The sequence below is a fragment of the Eptatretus burgeri genome, chromosome 8 (assembly GCF_056783735.1).
Source record: "Eptatretus burgeri isolate ZD-2024b chromosome 8, Ebu_testis_v1, whole genome shotgun sequence".
Lineage (NCBI taxonomy): Eukaryota > Metazoa > Chordata > Myxini > Myxiniformes > Myxinidae > Eptatretus > Eptatretus burgeri.
In genome coordinates this window covers 59023857-59041856 of record NC_140968.1, presented here as the reverse complement: position 1 = coordinate 59041856, position 18000 = coordinate 59023857, and the positions used below count along the sequence as shown (strand labels likewise).

Below are 18000 nucleotides of genomic sequence, written 5' to 3'. Positions count from 1 at the left end.
AATGTTTGTGCTGTTCAATGTGATTAGTGTCTCAGATAAATATATTTTAAAAAAACAATGATTTGCCTCATAGTTATCAACATGAAAACATAATTCCCTCGTATCAAGGAACATACAAAAGAGAAAAATATCAAGTGATTCTTACAGTATATTGACCTTGAAACCATAACAAGTGAGAAGAATATACAACTGGACAGGTAATCACAACTCCTACATGACTCCAGGTGATCTTTTTCTTTTATTCATGCAAAAGGAAAAGGTGAGCAGTCGGTGTGTAAAGGTACTGATTTAGAGTAAGTTACTTGTTTATGTTAGTAAATGTTGTCTTTACCTAAATCTAAAGCCCTGTCCCTAATTAGTAGTTCCACACATTCTTATAGGAAGTCCAAGAGGATAAAGAGGGTCTGCTGAGATGGCCAATGAGGAGTGTCGGGTTGTGAAAAACAACAAAAGAGATACAATCCCCCACAAAAAATAAAAGTGACAAATACCAGAGCAATTTTAACCACCAGGTGTGCACCATCCTGAAATGATGAACAGTGCAAACATAAAGTACAATAAGGCAGGTTACTTATTATTCAGTAGCACATACTACAGAATGATTCATCAGGACTCAATGGCCTGCACCATCTTGTAAAATGGAAAAGTGTAACAATGATCACTTGTTCATACAATGCAAAAGCTCTGAACTGGCTTGTTTTGCTTTGGTCTCGGAGATGAATAGATCTAAGTAGCAACGTTGTTCGAGTGCTATGTCAGCAGAGGGTGTTGCATTGTTGAGCATTGCATACCTTTGGAAAGGAAACTCAAATTTCAAAGAAGCAGGGATTACTATATTTGAGCATCATTAAATTTTCACATCCTTATATGAAAATGAATCCAATATTAAACATCTTCCATTAATTTCCCAGGAATTTCTGTGGAGTCAGCCACTCTTGTCTTTGTGAGTCCCTGGCTGGCTGTGATAAGTCGGTAGCATTAACTTATTGGGGCAAAAGAGAAACATCAATTCACCAAAACTCACTGCATTCTTTGAAACCTGTTTCACAATTTCCTTACAAGTATGTTTTAAAGATAACAACAACGTGAGCGTTCCTTCTTGATGTTTAACTATATTTTCAGTTATTGCTGTACATAAGATCATTGCAAAGTAAAACGGAACTCGGTAGAGCTAATCCTGTGCCAGGCAAAACAGTTTACGGTTTGTATCTCACGGATAGGCCAGATCTGGATTCAGACATTCACCAAAATCTAATCGGCTTGTTTTTATCAACTACCCAACTTATGCACCAAGTTTTGTCATAACCTGTCCACGACGTTTTCATATATTGTGCTATATAATTCCGTTTTTGGCCCGACTTCTCAATTGTGACGAATCACTTTAAAACTCATAGTATCCATATCCAGATCCAGATCCTCACCAAAATCTAATCAATTTGTCCTTTTCACATGCAACCTGACCACAAAGCTTTGGTCGAATGCATCCACAAAATTTTGAGATAGTGTGCTATATATAATTTTGGCTCTATCTCTCAATGGTGAAGAATCACTTAAATAAATAAAAACATTCTCGCATCCGGATCCAGATCTTCACCAAAATTGAATCAATTCATCCTCGTCACATACCCAACCTGTCCACAAAGTTTCTTCCGAATCCATCCAAAACTTATTGAAATGTCGTGCTTATATTGTTTATCGCCAATCTCTCAATAGTGAAAAATAACTTTTAAACTTTCACTATCTGGATCCAGATCTGGATCTTCAGTAAAATCTCATAAATTTGTCCTTGTTACGCACGGAACTTGAACAACAAGTTTCATCCGAATCTGTGCTTCACTTTTTGAGATATCCTGCTCACAGATAGGCAAACAGGAATGAAAACATAACCTCCATCTACCTACCTTTGGTGGCAGAGGTGACAATCTCGACAAGATTATCTCTTGTTAAAATTTAATTCACCTTTATCTTGTATAATGTTAAGGAATAGGCCACTCAACAAAGTAAAGGGAATTATTACCTCGTGCATGCGAAGCGAAAAGCGGGGTTAAATAATTGGTTTACTCCTGTCACTCCATCTGTCTGTCTGGCATGAATGTCTCTCTAAACCAGTGATTCTCCAACCAACCAGTCTCATTCCTCCAAGTCATGGTGGTGCCCTGTAAAGTCTGTTTCTGGTGTATGCCCCCCCTCCATCCCTTCCCTCACCTCAAACGTTATTACTGGAGACTCTGCCGAAGATGAGACAGAATGTCAAAACTCTGCCTTTGCCTCCAAATCTCATGTGACTAACCCATCCTGCTTTGTCCCCATCTTAACCCAACATACACACCGTCTACTGGACTCTGTGTCCTTGTCAACTGAGAAGGTAGATAAAAGTATTTCCAACTTTGACCCTGCTTCGACAATAGGCCCAGATGACAGCAAAAATAAATCCTGGATTCTGTGCTCTAATCAGTCTGTCCTTCTCCTTTAGCTGCCTCTCCTCTGCAGGGAAGTCAGCAACCATCACTCCAAGGGTGCAAAAACAGACCTTAGCAACTATAGGCCAGTGAGCTTGCTTCTAATTACAAGCAGACATGGAATCCATAATTGCTTCTGATGTCATCTTTCCTGTTTCCAAACAGTCTCATCTCTGACCATCAGTTTGGATTCCGTCCCAGTCACTCAACTCCAGACACACTTCTGCTGCACTCGCAGTAATGGTTGGAGCTCTAAATCTCAAACAAGAGGTTAGGACCATCTTCTTGGACATCTGCGATGAACAAGTTCAGCATTTTTGTGTTGACCAGTATATTAATACAGGTTAATACAGGCTGGCTTCATGGCTGATACTGTACATTCTGTATTGCAAGGTGATTACAGGTGTGTGCCTTTAAAGCTGTCCATGACATCAAGATGTGAAGGTGGCAGAGCAGATAAGCATGATGTTTGGAGCCGTCTCTAACAGCTTGTTGGAGCCAGCATATTAAAACAAAATAAGTGCAGAAGAGTTTTTCAGCAGAATAGACACTGATAGGACCAGGGGCAATAGCCTGAAAGTAAAGAAGAGGAGAGTTAGGACAATAATATGGCATGGGTCTTTCACTCAGAGAGTAGTTATTAATGCATGGAATGGTCTCTCTTGAAATGTGGTAACAGCAGAAAAAGTAGATATGTTTAATCAGAATTAGCTATTTAGATTAATTGGAGATAGAGGGGTGCGGGAATATTGGCAGGACTTGTAGTTAGCTTGTGTGTGGATGGATGATGGCATCTGGTGTTGGTATAGTGCAGACATGATGGGGGTGATTGTTCTCGTGTGCTGGAGTTCTTTGTACATCCTTAAAGGAATTTAACACAGTCCGGCATCCTGCTTTACTTGCCATGTTTATGGCATAAAAGGCCACCTTCATTCATTCTTTCGAGATTTCTGACTTTCTCTACAAACAGTCATTGGAACTCTGCTCCCCTCTCCCATTGGAGGCTGGAGTTCCCAAAGGCAGTGTTTTGGGGGCACAGTCTTGTTCCTCATCGATAGAAATATCATATTCGATGCTCGGAAAGACCCTCTCTTCCTTTATGCAAATGAATCCACCTTGTGTCATAAAGTACAACATTCCTCTGCTGACCTGGAAATTATTACACTCTGGTCTGATAAATGGAGCATGTGCTTCATTCCAGGAAAAGCTCAGAGTTTCACCGTATCGCTCAAGAAGGATCATCAAATGAACACAGCCATTTATTTCCCTGGTCATCCACTGCAAGAGGTTCAGTCGCTTGAACATCTAAGACTCAGAATTAGCCATTACATTTCCTGTGCTGAACACATGGCAAAGCTAGCCTCTCCAATGCCAGCCACAGACTGGGCATCCTCAGTGGATCCAAGTCTTTCCTTGGAAAACTAGAGGTACTCACTGTCTGCAAGGCCTTTGTCTGTAGCTCAATGGAGTATTGCTCTCCACTCTGGGCTGGCACCCCTGTATCACATCTGTCTATTGAATTCTGTAAAAGCTATAGCTTTCAAAATAATATGAATCTCCCTTGATGAGGTTGTTGCCGGTGGATGTCTTGGAGCTCACAGTTGGGCGAAGAAGAATTTTGTCTCAAGGGACACTGGATACCATTGACCAGAGTTTCAGGGCTAGGCTTAACGATAGAGCTGCGCTGTTCACTGAGTTTAGGAATAAAACTGTATGTGTGCTCACGGTGGACAAGGAGACCTATGTGCAAGGAATACGTGAGGGGGTAGAGCATCACCTGTGCTCAGGTGATTCTTGTCCTGCTTTCAGGGGAAGTTGTGCATTTAGAGCAGAGGGTGGTGGCCTCTTGACAGACGAGTCTGATGTGAAGGCCCTCTGGACCAGTTACTTTTAGTGGCTGTTCCAGGCTGACCCAACAGCTGTTGAGTTGGATGTCAAGGATGTCACTATTCCTATTGCTGACCCCCCAATCAACTATGATCCACCATTTTTGTGGAAACACAGGCTGCAGTGAACCAGTTGAAATGGGGTAAAACTCATGGGATTTGTGGCACCCATGCTGAACTTCTCAAGGCTGGTGGAAATTCTGTACTAATGTCATTGCATGCAGTTCTGTGCTCTGCCTGGAACACAGGCATCATCCCAACTGACTGAGAGACCTTTTCCTTCTCTGGAAAGGGAAGGGTGATAACCAGGACAGCAACAACTACCGAGGGGTGACGCTACTCTCAGTGCCAGGCAAGGTCTTTGCTCCATAATTCCTGATAGGATTCGTCACCATCTCCTTGAGCAGCAGCACCCAGAGCAGTCAGCCTTTACATCAAAGAGGTCAATGATTGACCACATCTTTACTCTTCAGGTCCTCACTGAACGCAGATGAAAGTTTCGGCAGGGCTGCCTGCAGCCGATGTTGATCTCTGTAAAGCGTTTGATTCAGTGAATCGGGATGCCCTCTGGAGGATTCTTGGTCTTCATTGGGTGCCACCAAAACTGATCAATCTGTTGTCTGAACTATACTCTGGTACTGAGAGTGCTGTAAGATGTGGTGGTTCCATCTCTGAGTTATTTCCAGTTGTTACTGGAGTTTGTCAGGGGTGCGTTATAGTCCCAACACTTTTCAGCGCTTGGTTGGACTGTCTTCTGAAGAGGATGTCGGAGAGACCAAGCTGTGGTGCATCATTTCATTTGGGAGTGTAAAGATCTCTGACCTTGATTTTGAAGACGATGCAGTTATCTTTGCAGAGACTGGATATCCTTTTGGGGGCCCTCGAGGTGCTGAATGAGGAGTCTGAGCCACTGAAATTACAGGCTTCCAAGGTCAAAACTAAGACCCAGACGTTCATTGACATCTTGGAGGCTGATTTATTGTCTGTACCTGTTTGTGCTGAGGATGTTGAGGTCACGGAGAGATTCACTTACCTTGGCAGAGATTTTCATGTCTCCACTGGCTATGAGCCAGAGGTCAATCGATGTCTGGGTCAGGCCTGGGGAGTCATGGATTCACTGGATAATGGGGTGTGGTGCTGTCAGTACCTGTGCAGGAGGACGAACATCCGAGTCTTCAGGTCCTTGGTGCTTGCAGCCTTGCTCTACAGATGTGAGACTTGGACTCTGGCTAGGGATCTGAAATGGAAACTTTACTCCTTCGGTGCCAGGTCTCTTCTGAGAATGCTTGGCTTTCACTGGTCAGACTTTATGTCCAACGAGCATTTGCTGAGAGAGAGTCAGATGAGTTTTGTTACCTCTATAGTCCATGAGCATCAGCTGTGGCTGGATGGATATGTGGCTCGTTTTCCTGACGCTGATCCTGCTCACCAGATTCTCTCAGCGAGGGAGCCTCGTGAGTGTAAGGGGCCAACGGGCCGGCCACATTCCTCGTGTTTGCAGCAGGTTGATCGGCATCTCAAAAAGATGGGGATGAGCCAGGCATCTGCCTGGCGTATGGCTAGAGTGAAGCCCCTGGAGTACCAACAGAAAGTGGATGCAGGGACGCCCTGCTCCGGCACATGCTTCCATACTTGATATGACCTGACCTAATGAGGTGGAAGCACAAGGTCTGTTGCTTTCACATTGTGGTGGTCTCTCTGTTGTTTACTGCCTCTTCTTCAATATTGCACCCTCAGGTTTCTCAGTCCCCTGATCGTCCATATCTCCTTCAGGATGTACATGTTCTTCCTATAAAGCCCTTCTGGATAAAATTCCAATAACCAGGCTGACTGTGCACCTCAACTCTTTCATTCCTCACTTCTTCTGTCTAAGGAACCACTTTCCAGAGGCTGTGTTATCTCACTTTTTGCTCCAAGACTTCAAGCAAGAAGTGCACCACCACCTCTTCACACCCCCAATTCTAAACCTTGATCTTTATTACCCCCATTACCTCTTAACCTTTCCTAACCCAACCTACTTACTTTCTAGTTTGAATGTTTCCTTCCGTCCGCCCTTTCCTCTTACCCTCTTCATTCATTTCCTTGAAGTTTTATTTCTCACCGTCAAATTTACCATGCCCTTCCATGAGCCTCAGTCATGTAAATAAAAACAATGATTCCCTTTTCAAAAATGCCAAATGTGATAGATACTTGACACACAACATGAAAGTTAGTCATTTGCTGTGTATAGTAATATGTTTCACAAGTATGTGGAACACATCAGCAGCAAGTATGTTTCTTAATCACAATATATTTTTTTAACTAGAGCCCAAGTAATTGTAACAGTTTTATGAAGGATATACCATTGCAAAATCAAAAATTATACCGTTTAGTTCCGAGGAGAGATCCGCCCTTCCCTGTCCACCCAGCAACACTGCCCCAGGAAAACTCTTCAATCTAGAATAAACACAGCAAAGAGAATGATGTCTTTAATTTAAAAGATAAAAATTGTTTCACCAAATATTAATTTGCATATATGTTAAAATAAAAATTGTGCACACTCAAGACAAAAAACATGTATTCAGATGGTGAGATAATGCGTACAGGCTTCTCGGAGTTCATAGTCTCTATCTCATTGAATTATTGATGATGCTTTGATAATAATCAATATCTATCGCTGTACACAGAATCGGTGAGCATTTCCAAATCTTCATCAAGCCTGAAAGAAGAGCTTTATAGTTATTGATGTTTTTCAGAAAGAGGTTTGGCTGAACAGTACTAAATGATTAATGTCATATTTGAACATCGTTATTTTACGCACATCATTTTTTCACAAGTTTGTTCCTTACAAATATAGTCATTTATTGAGCAGTTTGGCCATTCTTAAAGTATTGTATTAACATTTAAAATATATTGTAAATGATAGAAATCCTACAACACATTAAACTTAACTTTTTTAATTGCAAACCTCAAAATAGTTGTTGTCCGAAAGTAAAAAAAAAACTATAATTAACCTGTTTGTAATTAATAGATTTTCTGACTGCCTGGATTATCATCTGAGCTCTGTTCTTCAGAAATGTTTCGATCCTTTCAGGCAAGGATCTCTCCGAACAGTGGGTCGACATCAGTAGATTCAAACACAAAAATCGTCATGATATCAGTTTCCCATTTGCTCTATTGCATATCCAAAGAAATTACTGAAAAAAGTTTTAAAATGCATTTATTTGAATTGATAATGTCTTTACAATTTTCATTGTATTTCATAAATTATCTTTGTTGATGTTTTGTGACCTTAAAAAAAAGTTTAATCTGCTAACTGTAGCTCAACTGTAGTAGCATACATCCGATGAGGTGTTTTAACCTCTTGATAATTATTTATGTTCTGTGCGTAGTTGCTCTCACTGTTCTGATTATTACCTCCGGCACCGGATGTGGGCAGAGGATATGCTTTCATCCCTGTCTGTCTGTTTTTTCTATGTTCCTGTCTTTGAATAGGACATCTCAAAAAGTTGCGGACGGATTCAGCCAAAATTTGGTGGACAGTGTGACAAGGACAAATCGATTACATTTTGGTGAAGATGCGGATCCGGACTGAGATACTAGAATTTTTTTGAAGTGAATTTTCACCATTGAGAGATTGGTCCAAAAACGATATATAGCAAGATATGTCAAAAAATTAAACACGGATTCTGATTAAACTTGATGGACAGGTTGGATCTGTGATAAGAAATAAGTGATTCAATTTTGGTGAAGATCTGGATCTGGATCTGGATCCAGATCCAAGAGTTTATTAAATTTTCAAGTAATTCTTCACCATTGAGAGATAGGACAAAAACGATATACTCTACTGTACAGCATGATATCTCAAAATGTTGTGGATGGATTCCAAAGGAACTTGGAGGATGAGTTGAGTAGGTGACAATAATAAGTCGATTAAATTTTGGTTCAGTTCTGGATACAGTCGGATACAAAACATAAATTGTACAGCCTAGTGGAGGTATGCGCTCTACCGAGTGCCGTTCTAGTTATCGACAGCGATTTGTGAAATTCTAAAATGAGACTGAAGTGTGTTTGGTTTTCATTTGTTATTATAGCTCTTTTGGATAGATAACATATAAATGATTAAATATGTGTTGAACTATTTCGATAACAATTTTAAGCTCTCATTATTGTGATTATTTCACCTGCAACTGGAGCATAGACGAGCTTTTTAGGAATGTTGATGTCCAAAAAAGGCATTTGTACAATGTAGAATGGAAAATCATGTCATTTATCAAATAATTTGGTGTGAAATTTGTTATTATTGATATTGATTGATTGAAATTGTAAAAAAAAAAATCAAAAAACTGAAGTGTGTGTTTAGTTTTCCTTTTTCAGCTCCAACTGCTTTGCATAGATGTTATTATGAAATTGTTCAAATAGAAACCAATCATTAATTACCAGTAAATCTATTAATTGATATTAAGATGTTTCCACACATCAATGATCTTAGTTTATTCCTGCCAATATTTTGGACTCGTTCGAACATGTGCAGAAATAATTTTTAAAAGAAAGAGACTAGATCCTAACTCATGTGTATCCCCACTGTCTGCTAAAGTATCCTATTGCCAAATTAAAAATAGTCGTTGGTGAAAAGAAATCTCATACTTTCTTTCAGTCGGTTTCACACTCGAGGAAGATGGACTTTTCTTTCCAGACCGGGGTGCACTTTTTTGATAGCATGCAATGTACCCTTTTCCACTTTTATAAATGCTTTATCGAGTGCTCTGTCAACTTATGCCTGGAGTCTGTCAGGTGGAATAGTTTGTGTGTAATGTGGAAAAATCACTAGTTGATAGACATTTTGCTTCACCCTTGTTTTTAATGTTGTTGATGCTATCAATTACATATTTAGCATCAACAATGATCCAGAATTTTTATAAATACAGTTCCAGTATTAAACTTTGCTCTTTATGGTAGTTTTTATGCATTTGTAAATGAGCTTCATTATTGCCCCTGTAATATATATATATATATATATATATATATATATATATATATATATATATATATATATATATATATATATATATCACAAACACACACTGTGCAAAAACTTAGAAAATGAAAAAGAACATGGGAAAGGGGAAAGAGGGGAGCGAGAGAAGGGGAGAGGAGGAGAGAGGAAAGGGTGAAGGGGTAAGAGAGAGAGAGAGAGAAAAATGGAAAAGGGGAAAGAGGGAAGGGAGATAAGGATAAAGTGAAGAGAGATGATGGAAAGAAAGGCAGATGGGGGAAGAGGAAGGGGAGGAGAAAGGGAGAGGGGAAAGAGAAAAGGAGATGGGGAAGGGAGAGAATAAAAGTGGGATGGAGAAGAGAAAAAGTGGGGGGGGAGGAGGAAAGGGAAAGTGGAATGTCAATGAGGAATGGGGAAGGGTGGAGTAAGAAAGTGTGATGGTAAAGGAGGAAAGTGAGAAGGGAAAAGGAGAGGGGGAAGTGACAAGAGGAAACTGAGAAGGGAGAGGTGGAGAGAGAAATGGAAAGAAATAGTAGGCAGAGGAAAAGTCAAAGGGGGAAGGAAAATGAAGAGGCGAAGAGGGAAGGGAATAGGATGAGTGGAGAAAGGTGGAAGGAGGAAGGAGAAAGAAGTAAGAGGACAAAGGTGAAGGGGAGTCGCTAACTTGATGGATTCTTTCTGTGACAAATGCAATGTGCAAGTACCATGTATCCATATCAGACAAGTTGACATAACTTTTCAAATAGCATGGCCTGAAAGCCGAGGTTTCAAATTTCACGAATTTCAGCTAGTTTACATCTGCAGTGGTAAAAAGAAGGTCCGAACTAAAATATAACTAGAATGGCACTCGGTAGAGTGCATACCTCCAACAGGCTCAACAGTTTGTTTTCTATCCCACTGATGGGCTGGATCTGAATCTGCACCTTAACCAAAATATCATCAGCTTGCTCTTGTCATCTATCCAACTCATCCCCCAAGTTTAGTCATAATCTAATTCGACTAATCCATGAGATTTGAAATACTATGCTATACTACATCGTTTTGGCCCCATCTCCCAGTATTGAAGAGAGGAGATTGGGACCATACACTGTGCAGAGCATTGGTGCTGTTTAAGCAGTCTCCTTGGCTATTGGGCACAATCCTGGATGGGTCACCACTCCGACACAGTATACCAGTATGCTGGCACTCATTTTGCTGACCTGGGAAGGATGACAGGCCGAGTTAACCCCACGTGGTATTAATTTAACAGCTGAGTGGGATTTGAACTCAGGATCCTAAGATACAAAGCCTGCCACCCTAACCATTAAGCCAAAACCAGGCATAGTAATGAAGAAGCACTTAGAAAATAAATTCTCGTATCCAGATGTTCACCAAAATTGAATCAATTTGTCTTTGTTGTACACCCTATCTGGACACAAAGCTTCGTCCAAATCCATCGATAGCATTTTTGAGATATCGTGATATATATATATATATATATATATATATATATATATATATATATATATATATATATATATATATATATATATATATATACATATACATACATATACATATATATATATATATATATATATATATATATATATATATATATATATATATATATATATATATATATATATATATATATATATATATATATATATATATATATATATATATATATATATATATATATATATATATATATGTAGTTTTTGGCTCTATCTCTCAATGGTGAAGAATCAATTAAAACTTGGAGTCTCCGGATCTCGATCTTCACGAAAATATCATGAATCTTCCTTGTCACACATCCAACCTGTCCACCAAATTTTGTCCGAATCCGTCCACAACTTTTTGAGATATCGTGCTATATATATTAGTTTGGCCCTATCTCCAGTGGTGAGGAATCACTTAAAAAATTATCAGATCCTGATCTTTACCAAAATTGAATCAATTCTTCATTGTCAGACACTCAACCTGTCTACCAAATTTCGTCCGAATCCGTCCACAACTTTTTGAGATATTGTGCTATATATAATTTTTGCTCCATCTCTCAATGGTGAAGAATCACTTTAAAAAAATTCTAGTAGTCGGATCCGGATCAGGATCTTCACCAAAATCTAATCAGTTCATCCTTGTCACAACCCAACCTGACCAAAAAATTTCATCTGGTTCCATCTAAAACTCTTTGAGGTATCCTGCACACAAAACAAACAAACAGACAAACAAAGAGACAAATGAAATTGCTCGTTGAGCAAGGAATTGCCGGAATAACTTTGTCATATTTCCATGATCTCTGAAAAAAACAAAAACCTGGAGTTTGATCTTTCAAGGTTACCAGATTTGCCTTGACCTTGTGACTTCAAATGGTGATAAGCTATGCATGCGCGAGATCAAACCTAATTTGAAGTCGATACGACCATTTTTGAGTACATTATGACAAAAAAACGATTCAGGTTTATAGTCGACCTTGAAATTGACCTTGATTGAAGGTCAACCAAACGTAACACATCAGTAGCCAGTGCCATTGCCTACATGGGTGCAAATATTGGTGAACAAATCTGCACAATTGTGGACAATGTTAAACTTTTAAAAAATCTGAAAATTTGCATTTGTTTATCATTAGGGAATTTGTTGCCATGGTAATCAGAAGTGGCTGAACCAAATTTCATTATTTTTGGCATATAATAGGACACTCATACCAAGATACCACATGCCAAATTGGAAGTGAATCGCAATTTGAAATTTTTGACCCGACCCCCCTGACATTCGACCCCCGACCACTAGGAAGGGTGTTGGTGTGACACCTCAATGAGACATATGGTTGGATGCATAATTGGAAGATGCACATTTTGGATTTGGTTTGAAGTCGACACGACCATTTTAGTGGACGTTATTGCGAAAATAAGAATTTCGGTTTCTCGGTGACATTGTCCTTGACCTTTGACCTAGATTCATCAAAAACGACAAGTCTCTAAGTTGGACCATGGCCGACATCTGTACCCAGTTTGGTCATGATCGCTGAAACAGTGTGGCTGCTACAGGGTAAACAAACACACAAACAAACAGACAGACAGACACACAGAATGACACACACAACCGACCAACATAATTGCTGAAATCCGAAGAGAAAAAAAATGACCGTTATTACAGCCATTTTTCCCTGCTGTGCAGGGGTTGGGCTTTTTCTTGATGCAATGTTTTTTTTATGGCCGGATGCCCTTCCTGACGCCAACCCTGGCCGCCTCTTACGACACACAGGGATATGGTACACCTATTCTAACCGGGGCATACACCGGGACCAGTACACTGGTACTCACTTCGCCAACCTCGGAAGGATGACAGGCTGAGTCTACCCCCTGGTGTTAATTCAGCAGCCAACGGAGCTTGAACTCAGGACCCTGGGATCCCAATCCGCCACCCTAACCACTAAGCCAACACCAGGCTTTGCTGAAATCCGAAGGATTCTGGCAATTAATAAACAAGAAAAAGACATTGTGCAGAGCACGATACTTGCAAAATCCACCCCGTCTACAAAGGTTGCCATGGATGCATCAAATTGTCCATTTCATTAAGATTAATCTCATTTCATTACCATTGTCAATCGGATGAAAATTGATTATTTTTCAGATTTCAAATGATGATTTTAGAAGTTTGAACTTGAGCTGACCTTTGACCTTTTGATCTCAAAAATAGTTGCTTTCCTAATTCAGTAACATACTATGCAATTACTGTTTAATTTTGAAGTCAATCAGATGAAAATTGACGATTTTTAGATCCTCGTGGAGGATCGCCAAGTCTTACTCACATTGTTGTTCTTCATCTTCTTCTTGTGGACTTTTTTGTTTCACAGCCTTCAGTTTTCATCGGAACTTCCTGAAACTTGGCGTATATATGTAAAAATACCCTGCGCAGACAGTAACCATCTCCAATTTTGAAAATTCCTCCAAGAAAAAAAGTTATGACGTCAAAATATCTCCACTAATGGAAATCGCCTAAAAAATTATCTCCGAAACTAGGCAAGCTTTTGAATTCTGTTTGCGGGAATCGAACAGGGCATTAGCAGAAATTAATTACCGCACATAGGAATGATCACTATGATGTCATATCAATTCTTATGATGTCATTCCTATTTTTTGACATTTTTTGTTTCACAACCCAGAGTTCATCAGATCTTCATGAAACTTGCCATGTATATGCAGAAAGCCCACGCACAGGTAGTAACCATCTCCGATTTTGAAAATTCTTCCTAGAAAAAAAGTTGACGTCATAATATCGCCGCTAATGGAAATCGCTTATACCAGTATCTCCGAAACTAGGCAAGCTGTTTGAACTTTGTTTGCGGGAATCAAGCCGGGCATTAGCACAGATAATTTATCGCAAACCTGATACATCACAATGACGTCATCATTAAGAGGACGAGGATCTTAGCTCATTTGAGCTTGTTCCAATAAAAATTGATATTTTTAGAAGTTTGACTTTGAGTTGACCTTTGACCTCTTGACCTCCAAAATCTTTGATTTCCCAAATCAGTGATGCAATATGCAAATATTTTTCAAATTTCAAGTCAATCAGATGAAAAATGACGAATGCAGAAATTTGACCTCAAGATGACCTTTGGCCTCTGACCTTAAAATCAAAAAGCTTCTCAGTTGAGACTCCCTCTACAACTTGGTAAAGTTTAATCACGATTTGGTTAATTATTGTCACCCATAGATGATAAACAGACACAAACAAACAGGCAGACTGACAGACAGAATTCGAAAATCGAGTGATCATTATATTTGAAAAATCTTCAATTTTGCAAGTGCCAAACAGACAGAAAGGGGTGAACACATAACCTCCTTCACCTTCAGTGGTAGAGGTAATAAACATGTGAAATAAATATAAAATCAGCTTTACGATGAAGTCTCCTGCTGCATTGAAGCAGATTAAACATCCAGAATTGAAGCAGATTCTGATTAAACTTGATTTTGAACTGATTAAACTTGCCCCTTCTCCCCACCATTACTCACCTATTAATCTCATAAATTGTTTTCAATTATAATCGGTCGATGAGTTTATGTTATGAATCGTTTTGCAGTTGTGTAATCCAGTGAATAAATAAAATTAAAAAAATCAGATTTGTCCATCCCTTTCCTCTTCAGTGCCATTCCATTATTAATGGTGCAGAAAGCCTGATGGTATGAGATAATAATCATCGCAGCTCAGCTCAAAAACCATGATTGGTCAAAATTAAGCCCAACAATAACTAAATTGGTACATAAAGAGGTTGCCGCGATTGGTCAAAATCCAGAACCCAGCGATATTCAAACCCACAATATTTAAGGGTTGACTGTATTTTGAACAAACAGTTTCAAATGGAGCACCTCACTCCCATTAGAGCATTTAAATTTCATCAGATGTGGCAAAAATTGCAAACTGTTGCTCCCAGCTTGGTGAATTGTTGCTCCCAGAATATGCCATTTGTATTTTTGCAATCTTCTTTCCTACCCCGTGTCGAATCCCGTGCGGGCACGGGCAATTTGCTGGGCAAAATAAATGAACAAGTTGCGGAATTATACATTTCAGCAACATTTACAAACACTGAAGTTTTTAAGAGAAACCCACTAAATCTCTCAGGGATAATCATAAGGATAATGCAAAACTTGTAATCAATGTGGTAGATCCTTACAGACGACAACATTGCCCTTCCAGCCAAAACCTGGAAAATGAGCATTCTTTACATATTATAGATACAGTTTGGAGATTTAAAAAACCGATTAAATTAGTGCAAAAATACATACATGTAAAAAATAGAGAAAAGGGGATTTAATATTGAAAACAAAACAAAGAAACTTGCAACAATAAAGTTAGTCCTCTTAGTCATCCAAGTGTGTTCTACAAATACAAGAAATGGGAAACACGTTGAAAAAAAGGATGAAAAAATAGCAAATGAACAGCAAAAGGAACTTTTATTCCAGTAAAACAAAAGTCAGCAATCAAAAGTAAAAATAAAGAATATAATATTATTGTAAAGGAATAAAAAAAAGGATAGATTAAATCAGCACTAACCTCTCCTTTACCGAGTCCCTCAAAACCATCATGAATGACACACATGGAGTGACCCTCCTTAATTCCACAACGTACGGCGGCTCTCACAGCTGCATTCATTCCGGCTGCTGGTGCACCCACGTTCATAATTCCAATACGGAAACCAGTCTGTGCAACATACAATATAAAACATACACGCAGATTGCAGAATTTCAGTACATTCAAAGAGTAAAACTCTGCTCTAATTCCTTAAACTAGCAACACACACACACACACACACACACACACACACACACACACACACACACACACACACACACACACACACACACACACACACACACACACGGGGGGGGGGGGAGGGGGATGAGATTGTGAGGGATAAAGGGGAAAAAATAGGGACCAAGGATACATGTATTAAATTGTACTTCATGGTGTATGTATTCTCAAGAAAGGTTCACCAAAGAAGACGCATCACGTTTTTGTATGGCTTCCACCTTGCTGGAATTGTGAGGTTTTAATCTTCCGATAGTCCATTGGCACCTTTTACCTTTTAGACAGTGTTGTTTAATATAATCACGATGAAAAGACTTTAGACAGCTGTGAATTACAACCCAATGACTTTTAGCAAAAGGGTGAATGGTTTGTCATGAATACCCCGTGGGGAATTTTGACATCACCTGAATTAACTAAACATGCCTCCCAGGGACCTCTGACACAAATTTGGACGAGATCAGCCAAAATAGTTGGAGGAGTTCGTGAACAGCAAACAAAACAGGAGGCCCGAGATCTGCTTTTCACCCAGAACAAGTAGGTTGGTGAACTTGCAGTATTTTATCTTATGGCCTTGCTCCTCCTGCCTTCTCTTCCCTCCATCCTCCAGACTACCCAGGTCACATTTGTTCTTCCATAATACTCACATTTATCCCTCTATTCTCTCATCTGAGGAAGCAACTCTGTCATGTCTGTTAAGTGTCATGCCCTTTATTACAGTCCTTCAAGAGTGCTGCCCATCATCACCTCATGGTTTCCCTTATGGTTACATCCATCCCTGCTCTGTTCTACTATTGCTGATCCCTCCCCCATCCCCTCTTCCCAACCCTTTCCTTTCATCCACTCATCTATGATATATATATATATATATATATATATATATATATATATATATATTTATTGTCACCCTGTTTCCACTTTGATCCTCTGCCAGTCTGTGAACCTGATGCCTGGTATTGTTTAACTAATCCATGAGATTCGATTTCTGCAAAAAAACCAACGCACAAATATTCACAATATACTCTGTGGATGCGTGAAAATTTGGTGACTATTAGTATTTTCCATAATATTTGACAATTTTTTCTGTCTTTGTTGTTTTACTTCTCATTTTCATTCAATTGGATCAAATAATAGTTGCAGAAAGACACAAACGATAACATCTCATTTCATAAACTGTACGACATACTTCCTCGTGTGATTATGAATGACGTGTCAATCCTGATTGTGAAAAATCTTTGTAGCATCTCTTTCATAAATATGACCAAATTTCTGCACCATCAACTAAAGCAAAGGATTCTGATTAATAGACTCAACCACTGTCAGCCTCCATGGTACAACATAGGCTTGCGTCTCATAAATGGCATCTCGTTGACTATTGATACACACTGAGGCACTGAATTATTTATTACGAAGTCTCTGACTTCCTGCGAAGGTTAATTGCACTCCAACAAACAAAAAAAACATCCTTGTCTGCCTTTACAAAAAAAAAACACAAAGCAATCATCATCATAAGCAACTGTTCATTTTTAATTTATTTGTATGCAGCTTGTGGCTGCTTGGCTGCATCATTTTCTGGGGGTGTGGCTGTGCCACTGATGCAATGCCCCTGCCACCAGGTACTAATTTTGCCAATCTCAGAAGGATGACAGACTGAGTCAACTCACCAGGTATTAACTCAATGGCATGACGACAGAGGCTTGAACTCAAGACCCCAACATCTTAATCTAGCCACCTTAAGTGTTATGCCAATACCAGGCTTGACTATTAGTTTAACCATTATAAATGGCAGTTGGCATCGCATTCAAAGTATTTTTTGGGAGCTACTTTGGCAACATTCCTGCCAATATATCTGGTCCCAACACAGTAAAGCATGGATTATTTATACGAACAGTGTACCTGCCCTACGAGAGATATTGGTCCAAGCTTGCAACATGTTCTTCTCACACATACCTTTATTTGAGCTGTGTATAGGCAACTGACAGCTGCCTGAATCGCTACCGAAAAAAATACAAACCCCGGGTTATGTGCATGAAGCAAAAACACAACGACTGCTTATAATTTAAAACACCTCACTGCACTAGAAAACATGGGGTCATGAATAATGCACTGTAAATGGTGGAGACTGGTAATACCCTCCCCCACCTGGAGGCGGCGCTACACAATACACATTAACATAGAGAATTTGTGCTGTAGGCAGTGTAGGGATGCAGGGATGTAGGCGGTATGGTACAGGATGCCAGATCGTGTTAATGTCAAGATATATCCAAGAAGATGGCCATGACCTCTTGTTTGAGATTTAGGGCCTCAAATTATTGCTAAATGCTGAGAGAGGAGCAGCAGAGTGTCCAGAATTAAGCGACCATGATGGAATCCAAATGGATGTTCA

General features: G+C 39.5%; 1 protein-coding gene across 1 annotated transcript in view; it reads right to left on the bottom strand.

Moving 5' to 3' along the window:
- Positions 1-18000, bottom strand: part of LOC147021823 (ATP-dependent 6-phosphofructokinase, muscle type-like) — a 114507-nt gene that overhangs the window by 40214 nt on the left and 56293 nt on the right. The window contains exons 13-14 of the mRNA XM_085892210.1: positions 15363-15509; positions 6711-6781 (exon numbers count right to left, since the gene is read on the bottom strand). Of these exons, the coding sequence (XP_085748336.1) occupies positions 6711-6781; positions 15363-15509 (218 nt within the window). The remainder of the gene's footprint in view (positions 1-6710; positions 6782-15362; positions 15510-18000) is intronic.